Source organism: Crinia signifera, chromosome 19 (assembly GCF_055691185.1).
Source record: "Crinia signifera chromosome 19, ASM5569118v1, whole genome shotgun sequence".
In the NCBI taxonomy this organism is placed as follows: Eukaryota; Metazoa; Chordata; class Amphibia; order Anura; family Myobatrachidae; genus Crinia; species Crinia signifera.
The window spans coordinates 137188843-137212726 of NC_139226.1; the positions used below are offsets into that span (position 1 = coordinate 137188843).

General features: G+C 50.7%; 2 protein-coding genes across 5 annotated transcripts in view; one reads left to right on the plus strand and one right to left on the minus strand.

Annotated features, from left to right (window-relative positions):
* MTHFR (methylenetetrahydrofolate reductase) overlaps positions 1-1329 on the minus strand; it is a 37288-nt gene extending 35959 nt beyond the window's left edge. The window contains exon 1 of one of the 2 annotated variants that reach the window (XM_083163461.1): positions 1204-1329. The gene's annotated coding sequence lies outside the window, so the exon portion shown is untranslated. The remainder of the gene's footprint in view (positions 1-1203) is intronic. The other variant, XM_083163460.1, reaches the window with a different exon arrangement.
* A 55-nt stretch (positions 1330-1384) lies between these two features.
* Positions 1385-23884, plus strand: part of CLCN6 (Cl-/H+ antiporter 6) — a 32298-nt gene continuing 9798 nt past the window's right edge. For all 3 annotated transcript variants that reach the window (XM_083163457.1, XM_083163459.1, XM_083163458.1), the window contains exons 1-17: positions 1385-1543; positions 8437-8496; positions 10882-10947; positions 11356-11421; positions 13663-13729; positions 14110-14216; positions 14325-14451; positions 14607-14674; positions 15357-15415; positions 16334-16466; positions 17022-17135; positions 17880-18046; positions 18840-18966; positions 22191-22320; positions 22407-22560; positions 22633-22792; positions 23138-23244. In XM_083163457.1, coding sequence (XP_083019583.1) covers positions 1469-1543; positions 8437-8496; positions 10882-10947; positions 11356-11421; positions 13663-13729; positions 14110-14216; positions 14325-14451; positions 14607-14674; positions 15357-15415; positions 16334-16466; positions 17022-17135; positions 17880-18046; positions 18840-18966; positions 22191-22320; positions 22407-22560; positions 22633-22792; positions 23138-23244 — 1787 coding nt within the window. In that variant the 5' untranslated portion in view covers positions 1385-1468. The remainder of the gene's footprint in view (positions 1544-8436; positions 8497-10881; positions 10948-11355; positions 11422-13662; positions 13730-14109; positions 14217-14324; positions 14452-14606; positions 14675-15356; positions 15416-16333; positions 16467-17021; positions 17136-17879; positions 18047-18839; positions 18967-22190; positions 22321-22406; positions 22561-22632; positions 22793-23137; positions 23245-23884) is intronic.

Sequence of the window (23884 nt, forward strand, 5' to 3'; positions counted from 1 at the left end):
GGGATACAGTGTTACACAGGGGGAGGGGATACAGTGTTACACAGGGGGCGGGGATACAGTGTTACACAGGGGGCGGGGATACAGTGTTACACAGGGGGAGGGGATGCCCGCTATAGGGCAGCACGGATGGTGTAATGGTTAGCATTACTGCATCACAGCGCTGAGGTCATGGGTTCGATCCCCACCATGGCTCTAACTGTGCGGAGTTTGTATATTCTCCCCGTGCTTGCGTGGGTTTCCTCCAGGTACTCCGGTTTCCTCCCACAATCCAAAAATATACAGATAGGTTTATTGGCTTCTAACAAAATTAACCCTAGAATGTCTGTGTGTGCGTGTACATGTGGTAGGGAATATAGATTGTAAGCTCCACTGGGGCAGGGACTGATGTGAATGTTCAAATATTCTCTGTACATCGCTGCGGAATATGTGTGCGCTATATAAGAAACTGTTAATAAATAAATAAATACAGTGTTACACAGGGGGAGGGGACAGTGTCAAACAGGGGAGGGGCTACAGCGATACAAAGGGGGAAGGGATACAGCGATACACAGGGCGAGGGGACACATCGATACACAGGGGGAGGGGATACAGCGATACACAGGGGAGGGTGTTACACAGGGGGAGGGGATACAGCGATACACAGGGGAGGGTGTTACACAGGGGGAGGGGATACAGTGATACACAGGGGAGGGTGTTACACAGGGGGAGGGGATACAGTGATACACAGGGGGAGGGGATACAGTGATACACAGGGGAGGGGACACAGCGATACACAGGGGGAGGGGATACAGCAATACACAGGGGGAGGGGATACAGTGATACACAGGGGAGGGTGTTACACAGGGGGAGGGGATACAGCAATACACAGGGGGAGGGGATACAGCGATACACAGGGGAGGGTGTTACACAGGGGGAGGGGATACAGCAATACACAGGGGAGGGTGTTACACAGGGGGAGGGTGTTACACAGGGGGAGGGGATACAGCGATACACAGGGGAGGGTGTTACACAGGGGGAGGGGATACAGCGTAAATACATCAGCTCATTCATTCACTGGCAGCAACGTGGTCTCCCAGCTGTGAGAGCACTACATGTCCCAGCAGGGCGGCAATGACACAGCTTCCGGGTGCACCACAGACACACAGCAGTCCCCCGGTCACACAGGGATTACACAGGGATTCCCGCTCCCGTCCCGGCTCTCACCTCCTCCGTAGTCGCCGCTATCAGGGTGATCCCAAACTAACCGCGCTCCCGGCCGCCGTGTGCGCGCATCCATCTGCTCGTGACCTCACAGCAGCGCTGGATCCTGAGCGCACACTCAGCTCCACCCATCGGGGGCGTGGCGATGTCTCCGCAGTCCGTGCCATTGAGGACACGTGACGCGCTGGGCGTGTTCAGCCAGATGCTGCCTCAGTCAGCGGCTGTTGTTGTCATGTGACCGGCGACTCCGGGGGTGACAGCCAGGAAGATGGCGGCATGTGGGGGGTCGCAATGCTGCTGCTGCTGTTGTGGGGACCGGGAGAGCCGCACCCCGGAGGAGCTGGTGAGAGGACCACGGGTCTATGGGACTGTTACACCCAGCATCTCTCCACACATAATACCCCTCTGCCCACCCATTACACCCATCATGTCCCCCCTGCCCACATGTGATACCCCTCTGCCCACCCATTACACCCAGCATCTCCCCCTGCCCACATGTGATACCCCTCTGCCCACCCATTACACCCAGCATCTCCCCCTGCCCACATGTGATACCCCTCTGCCCACCCATTACACCCAGCATCTCCCCCCTGCCCACATGTGATACCCCTCTGCCCACCCATTACACCCAGCATGTTCCCTCTGCCCACCAATTACACCCAGCATCTCCTGCCCACATGTGATACCCCTCTGCCCACTCATTACACCCAGCATCCCCCCCTGCCCGCATGTGATACCCCTCTGCCCACTCATTACACCCAGCATCCCCCCTGCCCGCATGTGATACCCCTCTGCCCACTCATTACACCCAGCATCTCCCCCCTGCCCACATGTGATAACCCTCTGTCCACTCATTACACCCAGCATCTACCCCTTGCCACTTGTGGTACCCCCCCATTCCCCGCACTTTATCCCCCACCCCCTTATACCCACCAATTACACCCCCTTCCCTACAAAGTATTCCCCTCTCCCCACATCATACATATGACTCGGTAGCGTTGACTTTGTTATGCTTTTTTTTACCATTAAAATGTCGTATTTGCAAAAGTAGACAAATATAACACACAAGCTGCTTCTGCTGATTAAATTGACATGCAGCATGCCTATATTCTTTATGTGTCTGCAGTACATCACTAGCGATATTGAGCATACGCACTACACCAGTGGTAGCCAACTCCAGTCCTCGAGAGCTACCAACAGTTAATGTTAACTGCCCCACCTGCAGAGCACATGGTTTTGTCCATTTTCCAAACAAATTTATACTGCAATCAGATCTGAATAAAGGTGCCCATAGACGCACCAGTATTCATGTGCTGTTCATTTTGAACTTTACAGGTGCCATGTGATTTTGGCACTGGAAGAGGATGCGATGCAATGTACAGATGGAGCCGGCCTCTTTCTTGCAGGGGCAGGCGATTCTATCCCCCGACAACACCTGGGCGCCCCTGCGTATTCCCTGACCCTCCCTGATCACACCTGGGCACGCCTGCGTATTACCTGACCCTCCCTGATCACACCTGGGCACGCCTGCGTATTACCTGACCCTCCGTGATCACACCTGGGCACGCCTGCGTATTCCCTGACCCTCCCTGATCACACCTGGGCACGCCTGCGTATTCCCTGACCCTCCCTGATAACACCTGGGCACGCCTGCGTATTCCCTGACACTCCCAGATAACACCTGGGCACGCCTGCGTATTCCCTGACACTCCCAGATAACACCCGGGCACGCCTGCATATTCCCTGACCCTCCCTGATCACACCTGGGCACGCCTGCATATTCCCTGACCCTCCCTGATCACACCTGGGCACGCCTGCATATTCCCTGACCCTCCCTGATCACACCTGGGCACGCCTGCATATTCCCTGACCCTCCCTGATCACACCTGGGCACGCCTGCGTATTCCCTGACTTCCCTGATAACACCTGGACACGCCTGCGTATTCCCTGACCCTCCCAGATAACACCTGGGCACGCCTGCGTATTCCCTGACCCTCCCTGATAACACCTGGGCACGCCTGCGTATTCCCTGCCCCTCCCTGATCACACCTGGGCACGCCAGCGTATTACCTGCCCCTCCCTGATCACACCTGGGCACGCCTGCGTATTCCCTGACCCTCCCTGATCACACCTGGGCACGCCTGCGTATTCCCTGACCCTCCCTGATCACTCCTGGGCACGCCTGCGTATTCCCTGACCCTCCCTGATCACACCTGGGCACGCCTGCATATTACCTGCCCCTCCCTGGGCACACCTGCGTATTCCCTGACCCTCCCTGATAACACCTGGGCACGCCAGCATATTACCTGCCCCTCCCTGATCACACCTGGGCACACCTGTGTATTCCCTGACCCTCCCTGATCACACCTGGGCACGCCTGCGTATTCCCTGACCCTCCCTGGTAACACCTGGGCACGCCAGCATATTACCTGCCCCTCCCTGATCACACCTGGGCACACCTGCGTATTCCCTGACCCTCCCTGATAACACCTGGGCACGCCTGCGTATTCCCTGACCCTCCCTGGTAACACCTGGGTACGCCAGCATATTACCTGCCCCTCCCTGATCACACCTGGGCACGCCAGCGTATTACCTGCCCCTCCCTGATCACACCTGGGCACACCTGCGTATTCCCTGACCCTCCCTGATCACACCTGGGCACGCCTGCGTATTACATGCCCCTCCCTGATCACACCTGGGCACGCCTGCGTATTCCCTGACCCTCCCTGATAACACCTGGGCACGCCAGCATATTACCTGACCCTCCCTGATAACACCTGGGCACGCCAGTGTATTACCTGCCCCTCCCTGATCACACCTGGGCACACCTGCGTATTCCCTGACCCTCCCTGATCACACCTGGGCACGCCTGCATATTACCTGCCCCTCCCTGATCACACCTGCGAATTCCCTGACATAAGGGTATGGGTAATACTCAGGGTATTTTTGTTGGGTGAGGAGGCAGCGCAAGACTACTCTGGGACCTCTCAGTCCCTCTGATATTGTCAGGTTATCTGCTGCCTGGGCCAGTCCTCCCTGTACCCCTCCTCACAGGACACAGGTTACAGAGTTTTATGCTCCAGTCAGCCATACTGTAGCTGCTTAAGGAGCTGAGTGACATTTCTCTTTGCCTTGTATGCATTGTATGCTTGCTGTATGTACACCATCACTGCCTGTCAGAAGGATACTGTGTTAGCTGTCTCCCGTTAAGCTGCCGGTCTCAGTAAAAATGTCTTCCAGGGATAGCAGTATTAGTGACACTGGGGCCCCTGCATTAAGGTCTTGTACATTGTTTAATGCTGGCCTATCCCCCATGGACTATGTCCAGGACGGCTTATATGCAAGCAGATAAAATGTGCAGGCACCGCTCCCACAGCTACACCCGCGTCTCAGGAGCCTGCTTGGGCCACGTCTCTTACTCAGATGATGGCGCAGCTGGTAGATCAGCTCACAACTGCACCGTCACAGCAGCCTGTAAGGCCACCCTCATCCCTGGTATTGCCCCCCCCCCCCCTCCCCCTGTGGTGGAACCCCCTTGGGTAAGTGGTTTTCCTGCCTCTGTACAGGGTCTCCAGAAACCCTTACAGCAGTGGTTCCCAAACTGTGTGCCTAGGCACCCTGGGGTGCCTCAGGACACTTGCAGGGGTGCCTTGGGTTGGTGGACTAGGATCAATTCATATTATTTATGGTCAATGTACCAGGCAAAACCAGTGCTGGTGGCTGCCAATCATAATATATGTGGACAAACAGAAGCAAATCCTGTCCCTCACCAGATAACTGTGACATATAAACACAATGCACTTCATTTAATTTTTTTTTTAATTTCTCAAAAAAAAAGCATTTGGCCAAGGGGTGCCATGAAAATATTTTGATGCTCTAGGGAGCCGTGATTCAAAAAAGTTTGGGAACCCCTGTCTTACAGGGTAGGACTGCTAACAGCAAGGTTCCAGTCAGGGCTACTGATTCCTTTATCATGACACAGGTACAGAGGAGGATGAGCAGGATGATGAGGAAGGGGAACTGGAAGATGACAAGGAGGATACCCCTTCAAGGGGGACGCCTTGTTACGCATTGGTGTGGCGGCCTTGGTCACAACGGTAAAAGAGCCCCTGAATTTACAGTACCCAGCCGAACCACCCTGATCCTCCGGCCCTAATTTTAAATGTCCTAAGCAGACCCTGGCCGTATTCTCCAAGTCTAAGGACTTGGAGGATACCCTCTCAGAGGCCTGAGAGATGTCCAATAGAGAGTTTACACTTCCTAGAAGGTTTGCCTCCCTTTACCCCCTCCCTCAGGAGGATAGAGTCCGTTGGGAAACGGCCCCCAGGGTAGACGCACATGTCGTAAAGCTATGCTCCCCCTCATTTATACCACTTCCAGTGCGGTGGCTAGGCCTGCCCTGGCATCTGCTTGGTAGCTGAGGCCATGGTAGAACAACCACCCTTGTGGCTATTGCTATTTGGGTCTGAAGTGCAGGGATACCATTTTGTGTTCACCAGTGGACTCTTCTCACCACGGATGCCAGCCTCTGCGGTTGGGGGAGCGGTGACTTTACAACGATCTTTCCAGGTATTATGGAATGCATGAGAATCCCAACTGTCAATCAATGTCCTAGAACTGACGGCAGTCTTGCGGGCCCTTGGCCTGGCGCAACCCTGGCTCCAGGGTCGCCCTGTGCAGGTCCAGTCGGACAATGCGACAACGGTGGCCTTTCCGATCCGTCTGCCTCTACATCCAGACCTGCTTACTCAGGGAGTACATCCAAACCTTCAGCACCTGGCTGTCACGGGATCAGCGCTGATCTACAAACTAGACCTGTGCTAGAAACACCACAGCAGACAGCGACACCCCAGGCAGGGAACAGGAACTGCATGGGGTGGGTCAGAGTTACGCACACTGGCCCAGACTGAGAATCATTAGATGTATGTTGTGAATGGCTTTGCTGAACAGACTTGTACAGGGCAGGGGGCTATCTGGTCGCAGTATCGGTCAGGTGTGAATACGCCCCTTGGCTCGCACTGCGTCAGGCTCTTGTTATCGCAGTATATATGTCTATGTGGTGACTGCTTCCCTCATACCTCTGTATATGTGTTCCTATAAGGTAATTGCACATTATAGTATACTGTATGTCCCCTATAGGCCATTGCTACATACAGGGGACTATACATCCGCCTCTGCAGGACAAGAAGAATCTGCCGCAATAGTGGCTGCGACCCATCGTAGACCGCACCAGGTGCATCACTGCCTCATGCCTCTGTGATGTCACTAGTTCTTGGCCAGTGATTGGGCAGTATTCCTGCAGGATAGCACACTGTTCCTGTCCTGAAGACATTAGAATGTCTGTCCGCCCTCATGTACTCAGGCTATCAGTCTCCCTGGGCAGATATATACATGTAGAACAGAGGTAGATCAGCCTCTATGTGTACATGTTATTCCTCATACACCAGATTCCATTTGCTCTATTTCTCTAGTTGATTTTGCTTATATAAGAAAAAACAAATCCGAAACAAGTGGACATTGAACGGTTTCCAGCAGCATTCGATGCCGATTCGATCTGGATGCGCAGCCCAGCGGCACTGAAATCAAATAGAAAAATAAATTCTGCAGGCAAAACTATGTACAGGTTAAATACCCCTTATCCAAATACCCCTTATCCAAATACCCCTTATCCATAGTTTCCAGAATGTAATGTTTTTTTGTTTTGCTAAAAAGGTACTTGGACTGTAACTGGCACTACTGGGGACATGATGTGTAACTGGCACTACTGGGGACATGATGTGTAACTGGCACTACTGGGAGACATGATGTGTAACTGGCACTACTGGGAGACATGATGTGTAACTGGCACTACTGGGAGACATGATGTGTAACTGGCACTACTGGGAGACATGATATGTAACTGGCACTACTGGGAGACATGATGTGTAACTGGCACTACTGGGGGACATGATGTGTAACTGGCACTACTGGGAGACATGATGTGTAACTGGCACTACTGGGAGACATGATGTGTAACTGGCACTACTGGGGGACATGATGTGTAACTGGCACTACTGGGGGACATGATGTGTAACTGGCACTACTGGGGGACATGATGTGTAACTGGCACTACTGGGGGACATGATGTGTAACTGGCACTACTGGGGGACATGATGTGTAACTGGCACTACTGGGGGACATGATGTGTAACCGGCACTACTGGGGGACAGGATGTGTAACCGGCACTACTGGGGGGGACAGGATGTGTAACTGGCACTAAATATATGTAAGAAAATGATTGCTTGGCATTGAAATGCAGTTACCTGAGATAGGACACAAACTTTTGTTTTATGCACAAATAAAATATATGTGTATTCCATGTGTTTATACAACATTACTGCAAGATACCTCATCAAAATATAAAAATATTCCAAAATACGGAATAATCCATTATGCAAAATTCTTTTTGGATAAGGCAGAGGTTCCCAAACTTTTTGAATCACGGCGCCCTAGAGCATCAAAATATTTCCAAGGCACCCCTAGGCCAAATATTTCTTATCAAGAAATTCAGGAAAAACATATTATTAAGTGCATTGTGTTTATATGTCACATATATCTGGTGAGGGACAGGATTTGCTTCTGTTTGTCCACATATATTATGATTGGCAGCCACCAGCACTGGTTTTGCCTGGTACATTGACCATAAATAATATGAATTGATCATGGTCCACCAACCCAAGGCACCCCTGCAAGTGTCCTGAGGCACCCCAGGGTGCCTAGGCACACAGTTTGGGAACCAGTGGGATAAGGGATACTCAACCTGTAGTACAGATCAAATGTGTTTTGCGTGACATTCGATTCGATCCCTCGAGTCACAAGTAATTTGCAGCTTTATTACAGAACATACCTGGCAGAGTTAACATCTACAATCCTCTATACACACATGCAAAACACATACCAGAAATTGGTAGCGTTCTGCAGCAGCTGCAGCGTTTCCTCTCAAGGAATGTACAGTATTAGAGGAATGTGTAACACAGGACTCCACGCACAGTGCCAGCTTGTATCCAGCTATTATGATCACATGACCTCCTGGGAGATCAACATCTTCACCCCCCAATACAAGGTGGATACTGATCCTTTATTACAGGTCCTGTACCATGCACAGGGTATAGGGGGTCAGATGGACCCTGTGGGGGTGGTCTAGCAGCACATTGTTACACATCAATAATCACTGTGTCTTTCATGTGTGTTTTGCAGACCATTCTGGGGGAGACCCGTGAGGAGGATGAGGAGATCCTGCCACGTAAGGATTATGAAGTAAGTGTCCCAAATGCTTTACTGCTCAGTGTGGGTTGGGTCACTATTGGTAGTATTTACACAGTGGCTAGTGAGGATGTGGGGGATGTGTGTCCTGTGGTGTTACCCTGCCCCCTGGTTACACAGTGGCTAGTGAGGATGTGGGAGGTGTGGCCTGTGGTGTTACTTTGCCCCCTGGTTACACAGTGGCTAGTGAGGATGTGGGGAGGCGAGGCCCTGTGGGGTTACCCGGCCCCCTGGTTACACAGTGGCTAGTGAGAATGTGGGGGAGGCGTGGCCCTGTGGGGTTACCCGGCCCCCTGGTTACACAGTGGCTAGTGAGAATGTGGGGGAGGCGTGGCCCTGTGGGGTTACCCAGCCCCCTGGTTACACAGTGGCTAGTGAGGATGTGGGGGAGGCGTGCCCTGTGGTGTTACTTTGCCCCCTGGTTACACAGTGGCTAGTGAGGATGTGGTGGAGGCGTGGCCTGTTGTGTTACCCTACCCCCTGGTTACACAGTGGCTAGTGAGGATGTGGGAGGTGTAGCCTGTGGTGTTACTTTGCCCCTTGGTTACACATTGGCTAGTGAGGATGTGGGGGAGGCGTGTCCTGTGGTGTTACCCTGCGGAATATGTGTGCACTATATAATATATCTGGTAATAATATTCTCTGTACAGGGCTGCGGAATATGTGTGCGCTATATAATAACTGGTAATAATAGTCCTTGTACAGCGCTGTGGAATATGTGTGCGCTATATAAATAACTGGTAATAATAGTCTCTGTACAGCGCTGCGGAATATGTGTGCGCTATATAAATAACTGGTAATAATAGTCCTTGTACAGCACTGTGGAATATGTGTGCGCTATATAAATAATTGGTAATAATAGTCTCTGTACAGCGTTGCGGAATATGTGTGCGCTATATAAATACCTGGTAATAATATTCTCTGTACAGCGCTGTGGAATATGTGTGCGCTATATAAATAATTGGTAATAATAGTCTCTGTACAGCGCTGTGGAATATGTGTGCGCTATATAATAACTGGTAATAATAGTCTCTGTACAGCGCTGCGGAATATGTGTGTGCTATATAATAACTGGTAATAATAGTCTCTGTACAGTGCTGCGGAATATGTGTGCTCTATATAATAACTGGTAATAATAGTCTCTGTACAGCGCTGCAGAATATGTGTGTGCTATATAATAACTGGTAATAATAGTCTCTGTACAGCGCTGCGGAATATGTGTGCGCTATATAATAACTGGTAATAATAGTTTCTGTACAGCGCTGCAGAATATGTGTGCGCTATATAATAACTGGTAATAATAGTCTCTGTACAGCGCTGCGGAATATGTGTGCTCTATATAACAACTGGTAATAGTCTCTGTACAGCGCTGCAGAATATGTGTGCGCTATATAATAACTGGTAATAATAGTCTCTGTACAGCGCTGCGGAATATGTGTGCGCTATATAATAACTGGTAATAATAGTCTCTGTACAGCGTTGCGGAATATGTGTGCGCTATATAATAACTGGTAATAATAGTCTCTGTACAGCGCTGCGGAATATGTGTGAGCTATATAAATAATTGATAATAATAGTCTCTGTACAGCGCTGCGGAATATGTGTGCGCTATATAAATAACTGGTAATAATATTCTCTGTACAGCGATGCAGAATATGTGTTCGCTATATAAATAAATGGTAATAATAGTCTCTGTACAGCGCTGCGGAATATGTGTGCGCTATATAAATAATTGGTAATAATATTCTCTGTACAGCACTGCGGAATATGTGTGAGCTATATAAATAATTGGTAATAATATTCTCTGTACAGCGCTGCGGAATATGTGTGCGCTATATAATAACTGGTAATAAATAATATCTGTACAGTGCTGCGGAATATGTGTGCGCTATATAATAACTGGTCATATAGAATATCTGTACAGTGCTGCGGAATATGTGTGTGCTATATAATAACTGGTAATAATAATCTCTGTACAGCGCTGCGGAATATGTGTGCGCTATATAATAACTGGTAATAATAGTCTCTGTACAGCGCTGCGGAATATGTGTGCACTATATAAATAACTGGTAATAATAGTATCTGTACAGCGCTGCGGAATATGTGTGCGCTATATAATAACTGGTAATAATATTCTCTGTACAGTGCTGCGGAATATGTGCGTGCTATATAATAACTGGTAATAATAGTCTGTACAGCGCTGTGGAATATGTGTGCGCTATATAATAACTGGTAATAATAGTCTGTACAGCGCTGTGGAATATGTGTGCGCTATATAATAACTGGTAATAATAGTCTCTGTACAGCGCTGTGGAATATGTGTGCACTATATAATATCTGGTAATAAATAATACCTGTGCCATCTTGTGTGTTATGCAGAGTTTGGATTACGACCGATGCATCAATGACCCTTACCTGGAGGTACTGGAAGCCATTAGCCATAAGGTAATGACAGCATAATCTTCCTCCCTGCTGCTCAGTGTATTATGGGCGGAGTAATAATAAAGAAGTATTCACTGAGGTGTTCTGATTATAACCTAGATTTCTCCTCTGTTGCTGATGTCATCCGTTTCCCACAATGCTCTGCAGTTTCCGGACCGAAGACCGGACAGAGCTGCAGGCTGCCCCGGCTTTAGCCAATGTATCTGATCTCTCAGTGCCGATGTCCTACCTCAGGCGCTGGTCCCATGCTGGGGCCATGTCACTATACCGTGCAGAGGCCTAGGTGACAAGGTGTTACTACATCGCTGCCTCCTTGTTCCATAACATACAGAATCCCTGCGCCCGAGTGTCCCATTATTACATGTGTATGTATAATATATATATATATATACGTTGTCCTGTCCTTCACAGAAAGCCAGGCGGCTCGAGGCGGTGCGCTGGATCGTGGTGTTTGCTATCGGAGTGTGCACAGGACTGGTAATTACTCTGTTATTCTGCATCAGTGTATTAGTGGTAGAAGCATACACCTGTGCGGCCGGCAGTGCTGACGTCACTAGTGCAGTGCACGGTCAGTGTGAGTTCTGGCTGTCAGCTCCTGTGTCCCGCTCCTTACCTCCTCCTGTGTGCACAGGACTGGTAATTACTCTGTTATTCTGTATCAGTGTATTAGAGGTAGAAGCATACACCTGTGCGGCCGGCAGTGCTGACGTCACTAGTGCAGTGCACGGTCAGTGTGAGTTCTGGCTGTCAGCTCCTGTGTCCCGCTCCTTACCTCCTCCTGTGTGCACAGGACTGGTAATTACTCTGTTATTCTGTATCAGTGTATTAGAGGTAGAAGCATACACCTGTGTGGCCGGCAGTGCTGACGTCACTAGTGCAGTGCACGGTCAGTGTGAGTTCTGGCTGTCAGCTCCTGTGTCCCGCTCGTTACCTCCTCCTGTGTGCACAGGACTGGTAATTACTCTGTTATTCTGCATCAGTGTATTAGAGGTAGAAGCATACACCTGTGCGGCCGGCAGTGCTGACGTCACTAGTGCAGTGCACGGTCACAGGCAGTGTGAGTTCTGGCTGTCAGCTCCTGTGTCCCGCTCGTTACCTCCTCCTGTGTGCACAGGACTGGTAATTACTCTGTTATTCTGTATCAGTGTATTAGAGGTAGAAGCATACACCTGTGTGGCCGGCAGTGCTGATGTCACTAGTGCAGTGCACGGTCAGTGTGAGTTCTGGCTGTCAGCTCCTGTGTCCCGCTCCTTACCTCCTCCTGTGTGCACAGGACTGGTAATTACTCTGTTATTCTGCATCAGTGTATTAGAGGTAGAAGCATACACCTGTGCGGCCGGCAGTGCTGATGTCACTAGTGCAGTGCACGGTCAGTGTGAGTTCTGTCTGTCAGCTCCTGTGTCCCGCTCGTTTCCTCCTCCTGTGTGCATTAGCCGCTGGAGGCTGGCGGTAACCTCTCACCTACTTGGAGCGTGTGGTACAGGTACTTGTGTAACACAGGTGCGCGCTGCAGAGTAACACAAATAAATCTCCTGCCAAAGTCAATGTTATTAAAGCTTGTAAGAACCTGATTTACTTCCAGGTGGTTATAAAATGTACATGTGACGGCGCCTGGGTGTGATAGGGATCCTGCTGCGCTGCAGTAATCCCGTCAATGCTGCCATAAAAGAATGAGAATTTCATTCCTTCATTTGCAATGGCGTTCTCTCTGTCTCCTCTGTTCTGCCGGCCACACATCAGACCAACTTTCCTGCAACCGTCCAACTAGTCGCTTGTATGGAATAAAGATCTGGTACTGGACGGGAGCAAAGGACAATGAGAAATGTGCTCACAGACCCAGGAAAATGGACAAAAACATTCAGTCCAATTGTTTAAATCAAACTACAGTACCGGGTCTGAGCGACAGTTTTTGTCATTTTCAAGATTTTGGGAGCAAATTTCTGAAGTAAATATTACATTTGCTCCCATACAGTACCCGATTTTTATCCCATCCAAGCAACTAGTTGTATGGTTGGAGGAAAGTTGATCTGATGTATGGCCGGCATTATACCGTATGCCACTGACGCTTGGGGGAATCCGCTAACAACAGGTGGTGCTTGGGGGAGGGATCAGCTGATGGCAGATGAAGCTTTGGGGGGGGGGGGGGGTCAGCTGACGACAGATGGTGCTTGGTGGGGGGGGGGTAGCTGACGACAGATGGTGCTTGGGGGGGGGCAGCTGATGGCAGATGAAGCTTGGGGGGGGGGTCAGCTGACGACAGATGGTGCTTGGGGGGGGTAGCTGACGACAGATGGTGCTTGAGGGGGGCAGCTGATGACAGATGGTGCTTGGGGGGGGATCAGCTGATGACAGATGGCTGTTGGGGTGATCAGCTGATGACAAATGGCACTTGGGGGATCAGCTGACGACAGATGGCACTTGGGGGGGGGGGATCAGCTGACGACAGATGGCGCTTGGGGATCAGCTGACGACAGATGGCGCTTGGGGATCAGCTGACGACAGATGGCGCTTGGGGGGGGGGGTTCAGCTGACGACAGATGACGCTAGGGATCAGCTGACGACGGATGATGCTTAGGGGGGGGACCAGCTGACGACGGATGATGCTTGGGGGGGGTTTCAGCTGACGTCAGATGACGCTTGGGGGGGTCAGCTGAGCTGTAATGAGTATTTCATATGATTGTGCGCACGTGAGTAATTCTGTTTTTCTGCTTTCTCCAGGTTGGGCTGTTTGTGGATTACTTTGTCCGCCTGTTTTCCCAGTTCAAGTTCCGAGTGGTACAAGGCTGTATCCTTTCCTGTCGGCGGTGGTGGTCTAATTACACCCCTTCTGGCCACGGTGCCACCTGTCACCCCGTGCTGGGTATACACATTCCTGTGTCTTGTGTTCCTTATGTAGGCCTGAGGAAAGACCAGCATGAGCGTGTGTTACTGAAGCTCCTATGGTCCCCTCCTTCATGTCTGTCTGGCTGCAGCCGCATTCCCACTAGAGCCCTGCTCGGCATGTTTAATGCTAGAGGGAGACCTCATTGGTTTAGGGAGTCCATAAGTAATAGGTACTAACATTTAAGGTGGACATAATGTGCCTGTGATCACTCATGTCCCTTATTACCGGTCTCTGCATTGTTATACATTGGAGTTAGGCTTTCCTTGACACGGTAACCCCAGCTGTGGAAGCCTGTACGGACCGGGGCTGCCTTGCCCTCTCTTTACTGGAACTCCTTGGATTCAACCTGACTTTCGCATTCATCGCAACCCTGTTTGTCCTCATTCAGGTATTGTTTATGGACTTCTGAGCAGAGAACAAGCACATTCACTGCGCATACAGTATGCAGGGTTACTAGTGCGGCAATACAAATCCCTATCTGCTTTCTATTATCTAGCCTGTGGCGAGTGGTTCTGGGATCCCCGAGATTAAATGTTACCTGAATGGAGTGAAGGTCCCTGGTGTGGTCCGGCTCAGGACCCTTGTCTGCAAAGCTTTGGGCGTCTTGTTCAGTGTGTCCGCAGGTAAGAGCGATTATCCACCCTGATAGCCAACAGCAGGACGAGTGTGAAGGCGTGAGTATGAACGTGGAACCTGTGACTTGGCACTGAACGTGGAACCTGTGACGTGGCGCTAAACGTGGAACCTGTAACCTGATTCATCCTTCTTTTGTTGGTAGGATTGTTTGTAGGCAAGGAGGGACCGATGATCCACAGTGGGGCAGTTGTCGGAGCAGGGTTACCTCAGGTAGGCATCCAGTCTGCATGTGTGGGGTGGTTGTGTATTTTGGGGTTTAGGAATACGCATTACACCCATCTTCCTGCTCTCCTGCCATCTGTGCTTTTATTACTTGTCCCTACTGGAGCAAATGGTCAGGGCACAATTATAATGTGCAGGACAGATATCTGGTTTACATGGTCCAGCAGTGTGCAGCCATATTGTTAAAGGTCCATGTGCTGGTGCTGTGTAGTTACTGTATTACAGGACGACAGCCATATTGTTAGAGGTTGGTGTGCTGGAGCTGTACAGTTACTGTATTACACTATTGTTAGAAGTCAGTGTGCTGGTGCTGTGCAGTTACTGTATTACAGGACAGCAGCTATATTGTTAGAGGTTGGTGTGCTGGTGCTGTGCAGTTACTGTATTACAGGACAGCAGCTATATTGTTAGAGGTTGGTGTGCTGGAGCTGTGCAGTTACTGTATTACAGGACGACAGCCATATTGTTAGAGGTCCATGTGCTGGAGCTGTGCAGTTACTGTATTACAGGATGGCAGCCATGTTGCTAGAGGTCCGTGTGCTAGTGCTGTGCAGTTAGTCATTATAAGATCCCCTCTCAGAGGTATAACTTACTGTCAGACTTTGTATTGAGCCAGAACTAAACTCAATGACAGACGTGTTCCTTTCCTTACGGTGACATTTGTTTTCAGTTCCAGAGTATTTCTTTCCAGAAGATTCGCTGTGACTTTCCGTATTTCCGCAGTGACAGGTAGGACTTGAAATGACCTGTGATCAGATTGTGGTGTTCAGTGGGTGCCATAACCTCTATACAACCATATGGCGCTGTGCATGGCAGTGGCAGGGTTCTGCCTGTGCCATAACCTCTATACACCCATATGGTGCTGTGCGTGGCAGTGGCGGGGTTCTGCGTGTGCCATAACCTCTATACACCCATATGGTGCTGTGCATGGCAGTGGCAGGGTTCTGCCTGTGCCATAACCTCTATACACCCATATGGCGCTGTGCGTGGCAGTGGCGGTGTTCTGCGTGTGCCATAACCTCTATACACCCATATGGTGCTGTGCGTGGCAGTTGTGGGGTTCTGCGTGTGCCATAACCTATATACACCCATATGCGCTGTGCGTGGCAGTGCGGGGTTCTGCGTGTGCCATAACCTCTATACACCCATATGGCGCTGTGCGTGGCGGGGTTCTGCGTGTACCATAACCTCTATACACCCATATGGCACTGTACGTGACAGTGGCGGGGTTCTGCGTGTGCCATAACCTCTATACACCCATATGGCGCTGTGTGTGGCAGTGGCGGGGTTCTGCGTGTGCCATAACCTCTATACACCCATATGGCTCTGTACGTGACCGTGGCGGGGTTCTGCATGTGCCATAACCTCTATACACCCATATGGCGCTGTGTGTGGCAGTGGCGGGGTTCTGCGTGTGCCACTGTATGTAGTGCAGGAACTGTCAGGAGCCACTGTGCTCGTCATGTCCAGCCTCTGACGTCAGCGTCCAGCTTGCTCCTGATTGGCTCAGTGTAACACTGTCGCGGCACCTTTCTATCGGCAGTTGAATGTACACTAACAGCTGGATGTTGCAGTAATGGCGTGTGGGACTGTAATGCACCCGAGGGTATGTACTAACATCTCCATGGCTATTGGCTCTGTTCTTAGGGACAAGAGGGACTTTGTATCTGCAGGAGCTGCTGCTGGGGTGGCTGCTGCCTTCGGGGCCCCTATCGGGGGGACACTCTTCAGCTTGGAAGAAGGATCCTCTTTCTGGAATCAGGGCCTGACATGGAAAGTGGTGAGAAGGATAATGATGACATAGCGGTGGCACCTGGCATCTTGCTCTGTTGTTCTATGTGGGCTCCTGTTTCTGCCCCTCCCACAAAGCTATAAAAGTGACACGATGACGGGTATTTACTAACATTGCTTCACCGTACAGACTCAGGAACCAATGAGACATCGGCTATTATTATCTGCCTTGTGCTGTACATATAAGAGCTCACTTCTGATTGACTGGTTTGCCATTGTCATAGGTATATAAGCAGCTGATGATTGTATTTAGTATAAAACATAATGCAGCTGAGTCCTGTGTATATACACCCCGCTAATGATTATTATTCTGGTGCCCATATAACGTAGGAGACATTTACAGTATCAGACAGAATCTGAGGTCCTGCATCCAGGCCAGAGACCATTATTCGCCGGTGTCATACAATGGGTTGGAGAGCATTGTGCGGTTTCTCACCAGTGATCTGTGATCCCGTGTTACTCTGTCACACTGCGTGTACTGGATGATCCGTGCATGTACGGGTAGGACAGGGCGCTACCACTGCTAATTCTCCGTTACTGTCAGCTCTTCTGTTCCATGTCTGCCACCTTCACACTCAATTTCTTCCGCTCCGGGATTCTCTTTTCAAGCTGGGGATCGTTCCAAGTGCCCGGACTGCTCAATTTTGGGGAATTTAAGGTTTGTATGCCTTATAGAAATAATAGTCCGTATCTGTATCATTTAGAAAATTATTGTGTAAAAAGCAAATTTTATGAATTTTTTTCTAACCCTTTGAGTGCTGAGATCTCTGTGCGAGATATTTGAAATTTCAGCAAAAAAATCCAGCATCGCTCACATTTGTTATATAAATTCAAATAAATAATATTGTGTAAAAAGAATATTGTGTAAAAAGATTATATTCCTTATATAAGGTGACATTACCGGTCATTAGGATGTATATAGATTATATTCCCTATATAAGGTGACATTACCGGTCATTATGATGTATACAGATTATATTCCCTATATAAGGTGACATTACCGGTCATTAGGATGCATATAGATTATATTCCCTATATAAGGTGACATTACCGGTCATTATGATGTATACAGATTATATTCCCTATATAAGGTGACATCACAGGTCATTATGATGTATACAGATTTTATTCCCTATATAAGGTGACATCACAGGTCATTATGATGTATACAGATTTTATTCCCTATATAAGGTGACATTACCGGTGACATTATGATGAATCATATTGTTTGCTGGGCAGTTTTTACACCTATTTTGACAAATTAACTTGGCACTCAAAGGGTTAAATAAAAGGCCTTTTCCATCATGCGTGTTCCAGTCCTGATGTAGGCGTATGGCGTGTTTCTGCCAACCAGTGACTGTAGGTAGGCCTCTCATTATATGGGATGCTGGTTACTTTCCAGTGCTCGGACACGGATAAGAAATGTCACCTGTGGACCGTATTGGACCTGGCCTTCTTTATCATCATGGGGGTGATCGGGGGCCTGCTAGGAGCCACGTTCAACTGTCTGAACAAGAGACTGGCAAAGTACCGCATGAGGAATGTGCACCCCAAACCCAAGCTGGTCAGGTACACATCATACGTGTGTATGTGATGAGGAAATAATAGTCTGTGTTCCTGTCAGTAACATACGTGTATGTGTGTGATGAGGGAATGTCAGTAACGTACGTGTGTGTGTGTGTGTGTGTACTGAGGAAATTAGTCTGTCTGTGTTGGTCAGCAACATACGTGTATGTGTGTGTGTGTGTGTGTATAATTGGGGAATAATAGCATGTGCCTATAAGTAACTTACATGTATCTGTGTGTTTGTAATGAGGGAACAATAGTCTGCATCTGCCTGTCAGTAACATACGTGTATGTGTGCCTGTGTTCCTGTCAGTAACATACATATATGCCTCTGCCCTTATTGCCTGCGCGTCTCCACCTCTGGGTCTCTGCTTGCGTGTCTGTCCGGATCTCTGCCTGCGCGTCTGTCGCCACCTCTGTGTGTCTCGTCCCACGTCTCTGTCCACATGTCTGTCACCACCTCTGGGTCTCTCGGCCTGTCGCCATCTCTGGATCTCTCGGCCAGTCGACACCTCCGGGTCTCGGCCAGTCGCCACCTCCGGGTCTCTCTGCCCGCATTTCTGTCATCACCTCCGGGTCTCTCTGCCTGCACATCTGTCACCACCTCTGGGTCTCTCTGCCTTACGCGTCTGTCGCCACCTTCGGGTCTCTCTGCCTGCGCGTCTGTCACCACCTCCGGGTCTCTCTGCCCACGTCTCTGTCCGCATTTCTGTCACCACCTCCGGGTCTCTTGGCCTGTCGCCACCTCCGGGTCTCGGCCCAAGCACCTATGTAATATAAAGTTCCTGTCTTCCAGGGTTTGCGAAAGCCTCTTGGTCTCTTTGGTCACCACAGTAATTGTCTTTGTGTCATCAATGGTTCTTGGAGAATGTAGAAAGCTGTCTCCTCCTACTAACTGGAATAATGGCTCCATCGTCTCGCAGGTGATTCCTGTTTGGGAATTATGTGGTGTTCTAGCTCCATTGCTTTCTCCAGTCCATGTGCACAGTGCAAATCCTCGCCTGCCAGCAAGAATGGCCATCATCTGTCACTAGACCCATCCTCTAGTTCTCATCTTGCATGGCCTCCATCTGCTGTAACTAGTGCTTCCTCCTCTACCTAGCTGTCACCTGTATCCCTGGTTCTATACCATATGTGCCTCTCCTCTCACTATCTCCCCCATCATCCTGCTGGCCGGCTCCTCCCCTGCTAGCTCTCCCCATAAGTACATCTCACTGTCTCCTCCCACCTGCTTGCATGCCCCTCCCCTGCTAGCTCTCCCCATAAGCATGTCTCATTGTCTCCTCCCTCCTGTTTGAATGCTCCTCCCCTGCTAGCTCTCCCCATAAGTACATCTCATTATTTCCTCCCTCCTGCTGGCTGGCTCCTCCCCTACTAACTCTCCCCATAAGTACCTCTCACTATCTCCTCCCTCCTGCTTTCATGCTTCTCCCCCGCTAGCTCTCCCCATAAGTACCTCTCACTGTCTCCTCACTTCTGCTGGCCGTCTCATCCACTGCTAGCTTTCCCCATAAGTACATCTCACTGTCTCCTCGCTCCGACTTGCATGCTCCTCCCCTGCTAGCTCTTTCCATAATTACATCTTACTATCTCCTCCCTCCTGCTGGCCGGCTCCTCCTCTACTAGCTCTCCCCATAAGTACGTATCACTATCTCCTCCCTCCTGCTGGCCGGCTCCTCCCCTGCTAGCTCTCCCCATAAGTATGTCACTATCTACCATCATCCTGCTGGCTGGCTAGCTCTCACCATAAAAACGTTTCACGTCTCCTCCCCCCTGCTTGCATGTTCTTTCCCTGCTAGCTCTCCCCATAAGTACGTCTCTCTGTCCCCTCCCTCCTGCTTGCATGCCCCCCCCCTGCTAGCTCTCCCCATAAGCACGTCTCACTGTCTCCTCCCTCCTGCTTGCATGCTCCTCCTCTGCTAGCTCTCCCCATAAGCATGTCTCACTGTCTCCTCCCTCCTGCTTGCATGCTCCTCCCCTGCTAGCTCTCCCCATAAGCATGTCTCACTGTCTCCTCCCTCCTGCTTGCATGCTCCTCCTCTGCTAGCTCTCCCCATAAGCATGTCTCACTGTCTCCTCCCTCCTGCTTGCATGCTCCTCCTCTGCTAGCCCTCCCCATAAGCATGTCTCACTGTCTCCTCCCTCCTGCTTGCATGCTCCCCCCCTGCTAGCTCTCCTCATAAGCATGTCTCACTGTCTCCTCCCTTCTGCTTGCATGCTCCCCCCCTGCTAGCTCTCCCCATAAGCATGTCTCACTGTCTCCTCCCTCCTGCTTGCATGCTCCCCCCTGCTAGCTCTCCCCATAAGCATGTCTCACTGTCTCCTCCCTCCTGCTTGCATGCTCCTCCCCTGCTAGCTCTCCCCATAAGCATGTCTCATTGTCTCCTCCCCCCTGCTTGCATGCTCCTCCCCTGCTAGCTCTCCTCATAAGCATGTCTCACTGTCTCCTCCCTCCTGCTTGCATGCTCCCCCCCGCTAGCTCTCCTCATAAGCATGTCTCACTGTCTCCTCCCTCCTGCTTGCATGCTCCTCCTCTGCTAGCTCTCCTCATAAGCATGTCTCACTGTCTCCTCCCTCCTGCTTGCATGCTCCTCCCCTGCTAGCTCTCCCCATAAGCATGTCTCACGGTCTCCTCCCTCCTGCTTGCATTCTCCTCCCCTGCTAGCTCTCCCCATAAGCCTGTCTCACTGTCTCCTCCCTCCTGCTTGCATGCTCCTCCCCTGCTAGCTCTCCCCATAAGCATGTCTCACTGTCTCCTCCCTCCTGCTTGCATTCTCCTCCCCTGCTAGCTCTCCCCATAAGCCTGTCTCACTGTCTCCTCCCTCCTGCTTGCATGCTCCTCCCCTGCTAGCTCTCCCCATAAGCATGTCTCACTGTCTCCTCCCTCCTGCTTGCATGCTCCTCCCCTGCTAGCTCTCCCCATAAGCATGTCTCACGGTCTCCTCCCTCCTGCTTGCATGCTCCTCCCCTGCTAGCTCTCCCCATAAGCATGTCTCACGGTCTCCTCCCTCCTGCTTGCATGCTCCTCCCCTGCTAGCTCTCCCCATAAGCCTGTCTCACTGTCTCCTCCCTCCTGCTTGCATGCTCCTCCTCTGCTAGCTCTCCTCATAAGCATGTCTCACTGTCTCCTCCCTCCTGCTTGCATGCTCCCTTCCTGCTAGCTCTCCCCATAAGCATGTCTCACTGTCTCCTCCCTCCTGCTTGCATGCTCCCCCCCGCTAGCTCTCCTCATAAGCATGTCTCACTGTCTCCTCCCTCCTGCTTGCATGCTCCTCCTCTGCTAGCTCTCCTCATAAGCATGTCTCACTGTCTCCTCCCTCCTGCTTGCATGCTCCTCCCCTGCTAGCTCTCCCCATAAGCATGTCTCACGGTCTCCTCCCTCCTGCTTGCATTCTCCTCCCCTGCTAGCTCTCCCCATAAGCCTGTCTCACTGTCTCCTCCCTCCTGCTTGCATGCTCCTCCCCTGCTAGCTCTCCCCATAAGCATGTCTCACTGTCTCCTCCCTCCTGCTTGCATTCTCCTCCCCTGCTAGCTCTCCCCATAAGCCTGTCTCACTGTCTCCTCCCTCCTGCTTGCATGCTCCTCCCCTGCTAGCTCTCCCCATAAGCATGTCTCACTGTCTCCTCCCTCCTGCTTGCATGCTCCTCCCCTGCTAGCTCTCCCCATAAGCATGTCTCACGGTCTCCTCCCTCCTGCTTGCATGCTCCTCCCCTGCTAGCTCTCCCCATAAGCATGTCTCACGGTCTCCTCCCTCCTGCTTGCATGCTCCTCCCCTGCTAGCTCTCCCCATAAGCCTGTCTCACTGTCTCCTCCCTCCTGCTTGCATGCTCCTCCTCTGCTAGCTCTCCTCATAAGCATGTCTCACTGTCTCCTCCCTCCTGCTTGCATGCTCCCTTCCTGCTAGCTCTCCCCATAAGCATGTCTCATTGTCTCCTCCCCCCTGCTTGCATGCTCCTCCCCTGCTAGCTCTCCCCATAAGCATGTCTCACGATCTCCTCCCTCCTGCTTGCATGCTCCTCCCCTGCTAGCTCTCCCCATAAGCCTGTCTCACTGTCTCCTCCCTCCTGCTTGCATGCTCCTCCCCTGCTAGCTCTCCCCATAACTACGACTTGCCTTCTGTCGCTCATTGTACATTGTGTGTCCTCAGGTCTACTCGTCAGATGAAGTGAATTCCAGCATCAGAACTTTCTTCTGTCCTAATGACACCTACAACGACATGGCGACCCTTTTCTTCAATCCTCAGGAGTCGGCCATCTTGCAGCTCTTCCACCAGGATGGTCAGTGTGTTTTTGGCTGTTGTTACTGGTGGCAGATAGTCAGGAGGACGGTAATGTGATGCATCTGTACGTGTCTTGTGTTCCAGGCACGTTTAGCCCCATCACGCTGTCCGTCTTCTGCTGCATGTACTTCCTGCTGTCCTGCTGGACCTACGGCATCTCTGTGCCCAGCGGGCTGTTCGTGCCCTCTTTGCTTTGTGGCGCAGCCTTTGGTCGCTTGGTTGCCAACCTCCTGAAAAGGTAGCTTCCGTACCAGCCAGTGTTCCTCCTGGGTTGTTGGCTTTGGGTGTGACGTCCTTTTGTCTCTTCCAGTTATTTGGGAATGACTCATATCTACTCTGGCACGTTTGCCCTGATTGGAGCGGCGGCATTCCTGGGTGGCGTAGTGCGGATGACCATCAGCCTCACAGTCATCCTCATTGAATCCACCAATGAGATCTCGTATGGATTACCAATCATGATCACGCTCATGGTAAGGAATAAAACATGCCCTGGTGACGGCTGCAGTGTGCCCCGCGGAGAAGATGACACAGGGCTACTTATACGCAGAGCTGGCACTTGAAATGGTCGACATAGACAGAAGGTCAACACAAGCTTACGGTTGACATGAGTCTTTCACATTATTGGCCTCTATGACCACTAGGATAGAATTACATTATAATGCTGACAAACTTCTGCCACCATTTTTCTGTTGTCTGAAAACCTTCAGTATAAGACACCTGCTCCCTGTGCCGTGTTAAGGTCACATATGTGTCCCTCCTGTGCATACATGTTCTGTTCTACAAGCCGCTAATAACCACTCATCTCTTCCATTAAGGTGGCTAAGTGGACCGGTGATTTTTTCAACAAAGGCATTTATGATATCCACGTGGTTCTCCGCGGCGTGCCCCTGTTGGAATGGGAAACTGAGGAGGAAATGGACAAGTATGGCACTAGCTGTTACTAATGACATTACATAATAAGGAGATAGATCGTTTTACATCTGTGCTGCAGCCGAGGCAGATAACCCTCCCGCTCGCCACAGCGCTGTTGAATCTTCTGGCATTAGGAATATTTATTTTTTTAATCCAAAAATGCTTCTTAGTTACAACGCAGTGTGACCAGGTCACATAAGGAGACTGCACTGGGTAATGTGTTATCTGTGTGCGACTGATTCTCTGAGTGTGTTCACAAAGTACTGAGGCTGGATGTATGAGGTATCTCACGCTGCATCCGGTGTACTGAGGCTGGGTGTATGAGGTATCTCACGCTGCATGGTGTACTGAGGCTGGATGTATGAGGTATATCACACTGCACGGTGTACTGAGGCTGGATGTATGAAGTATATCATGCTGCATGGTGTACTGAGGCTGGATGTATGAGGTATATCACGCTGCACGGTGTACTGAGGCTGGATCTATGAGGTATGTCACGCTGCACGGTGTACTGAGGCTGGATCTATGAGGTATATCACGCTGCATGGTGTACTGAGGCTGGAGGTATGAGGTAAGTCACGCTGCATGGTGTACTGAGGCTGAATGTATGAGGTATATCACGCTGCATGTGTACTGAGGCTGGATGTATG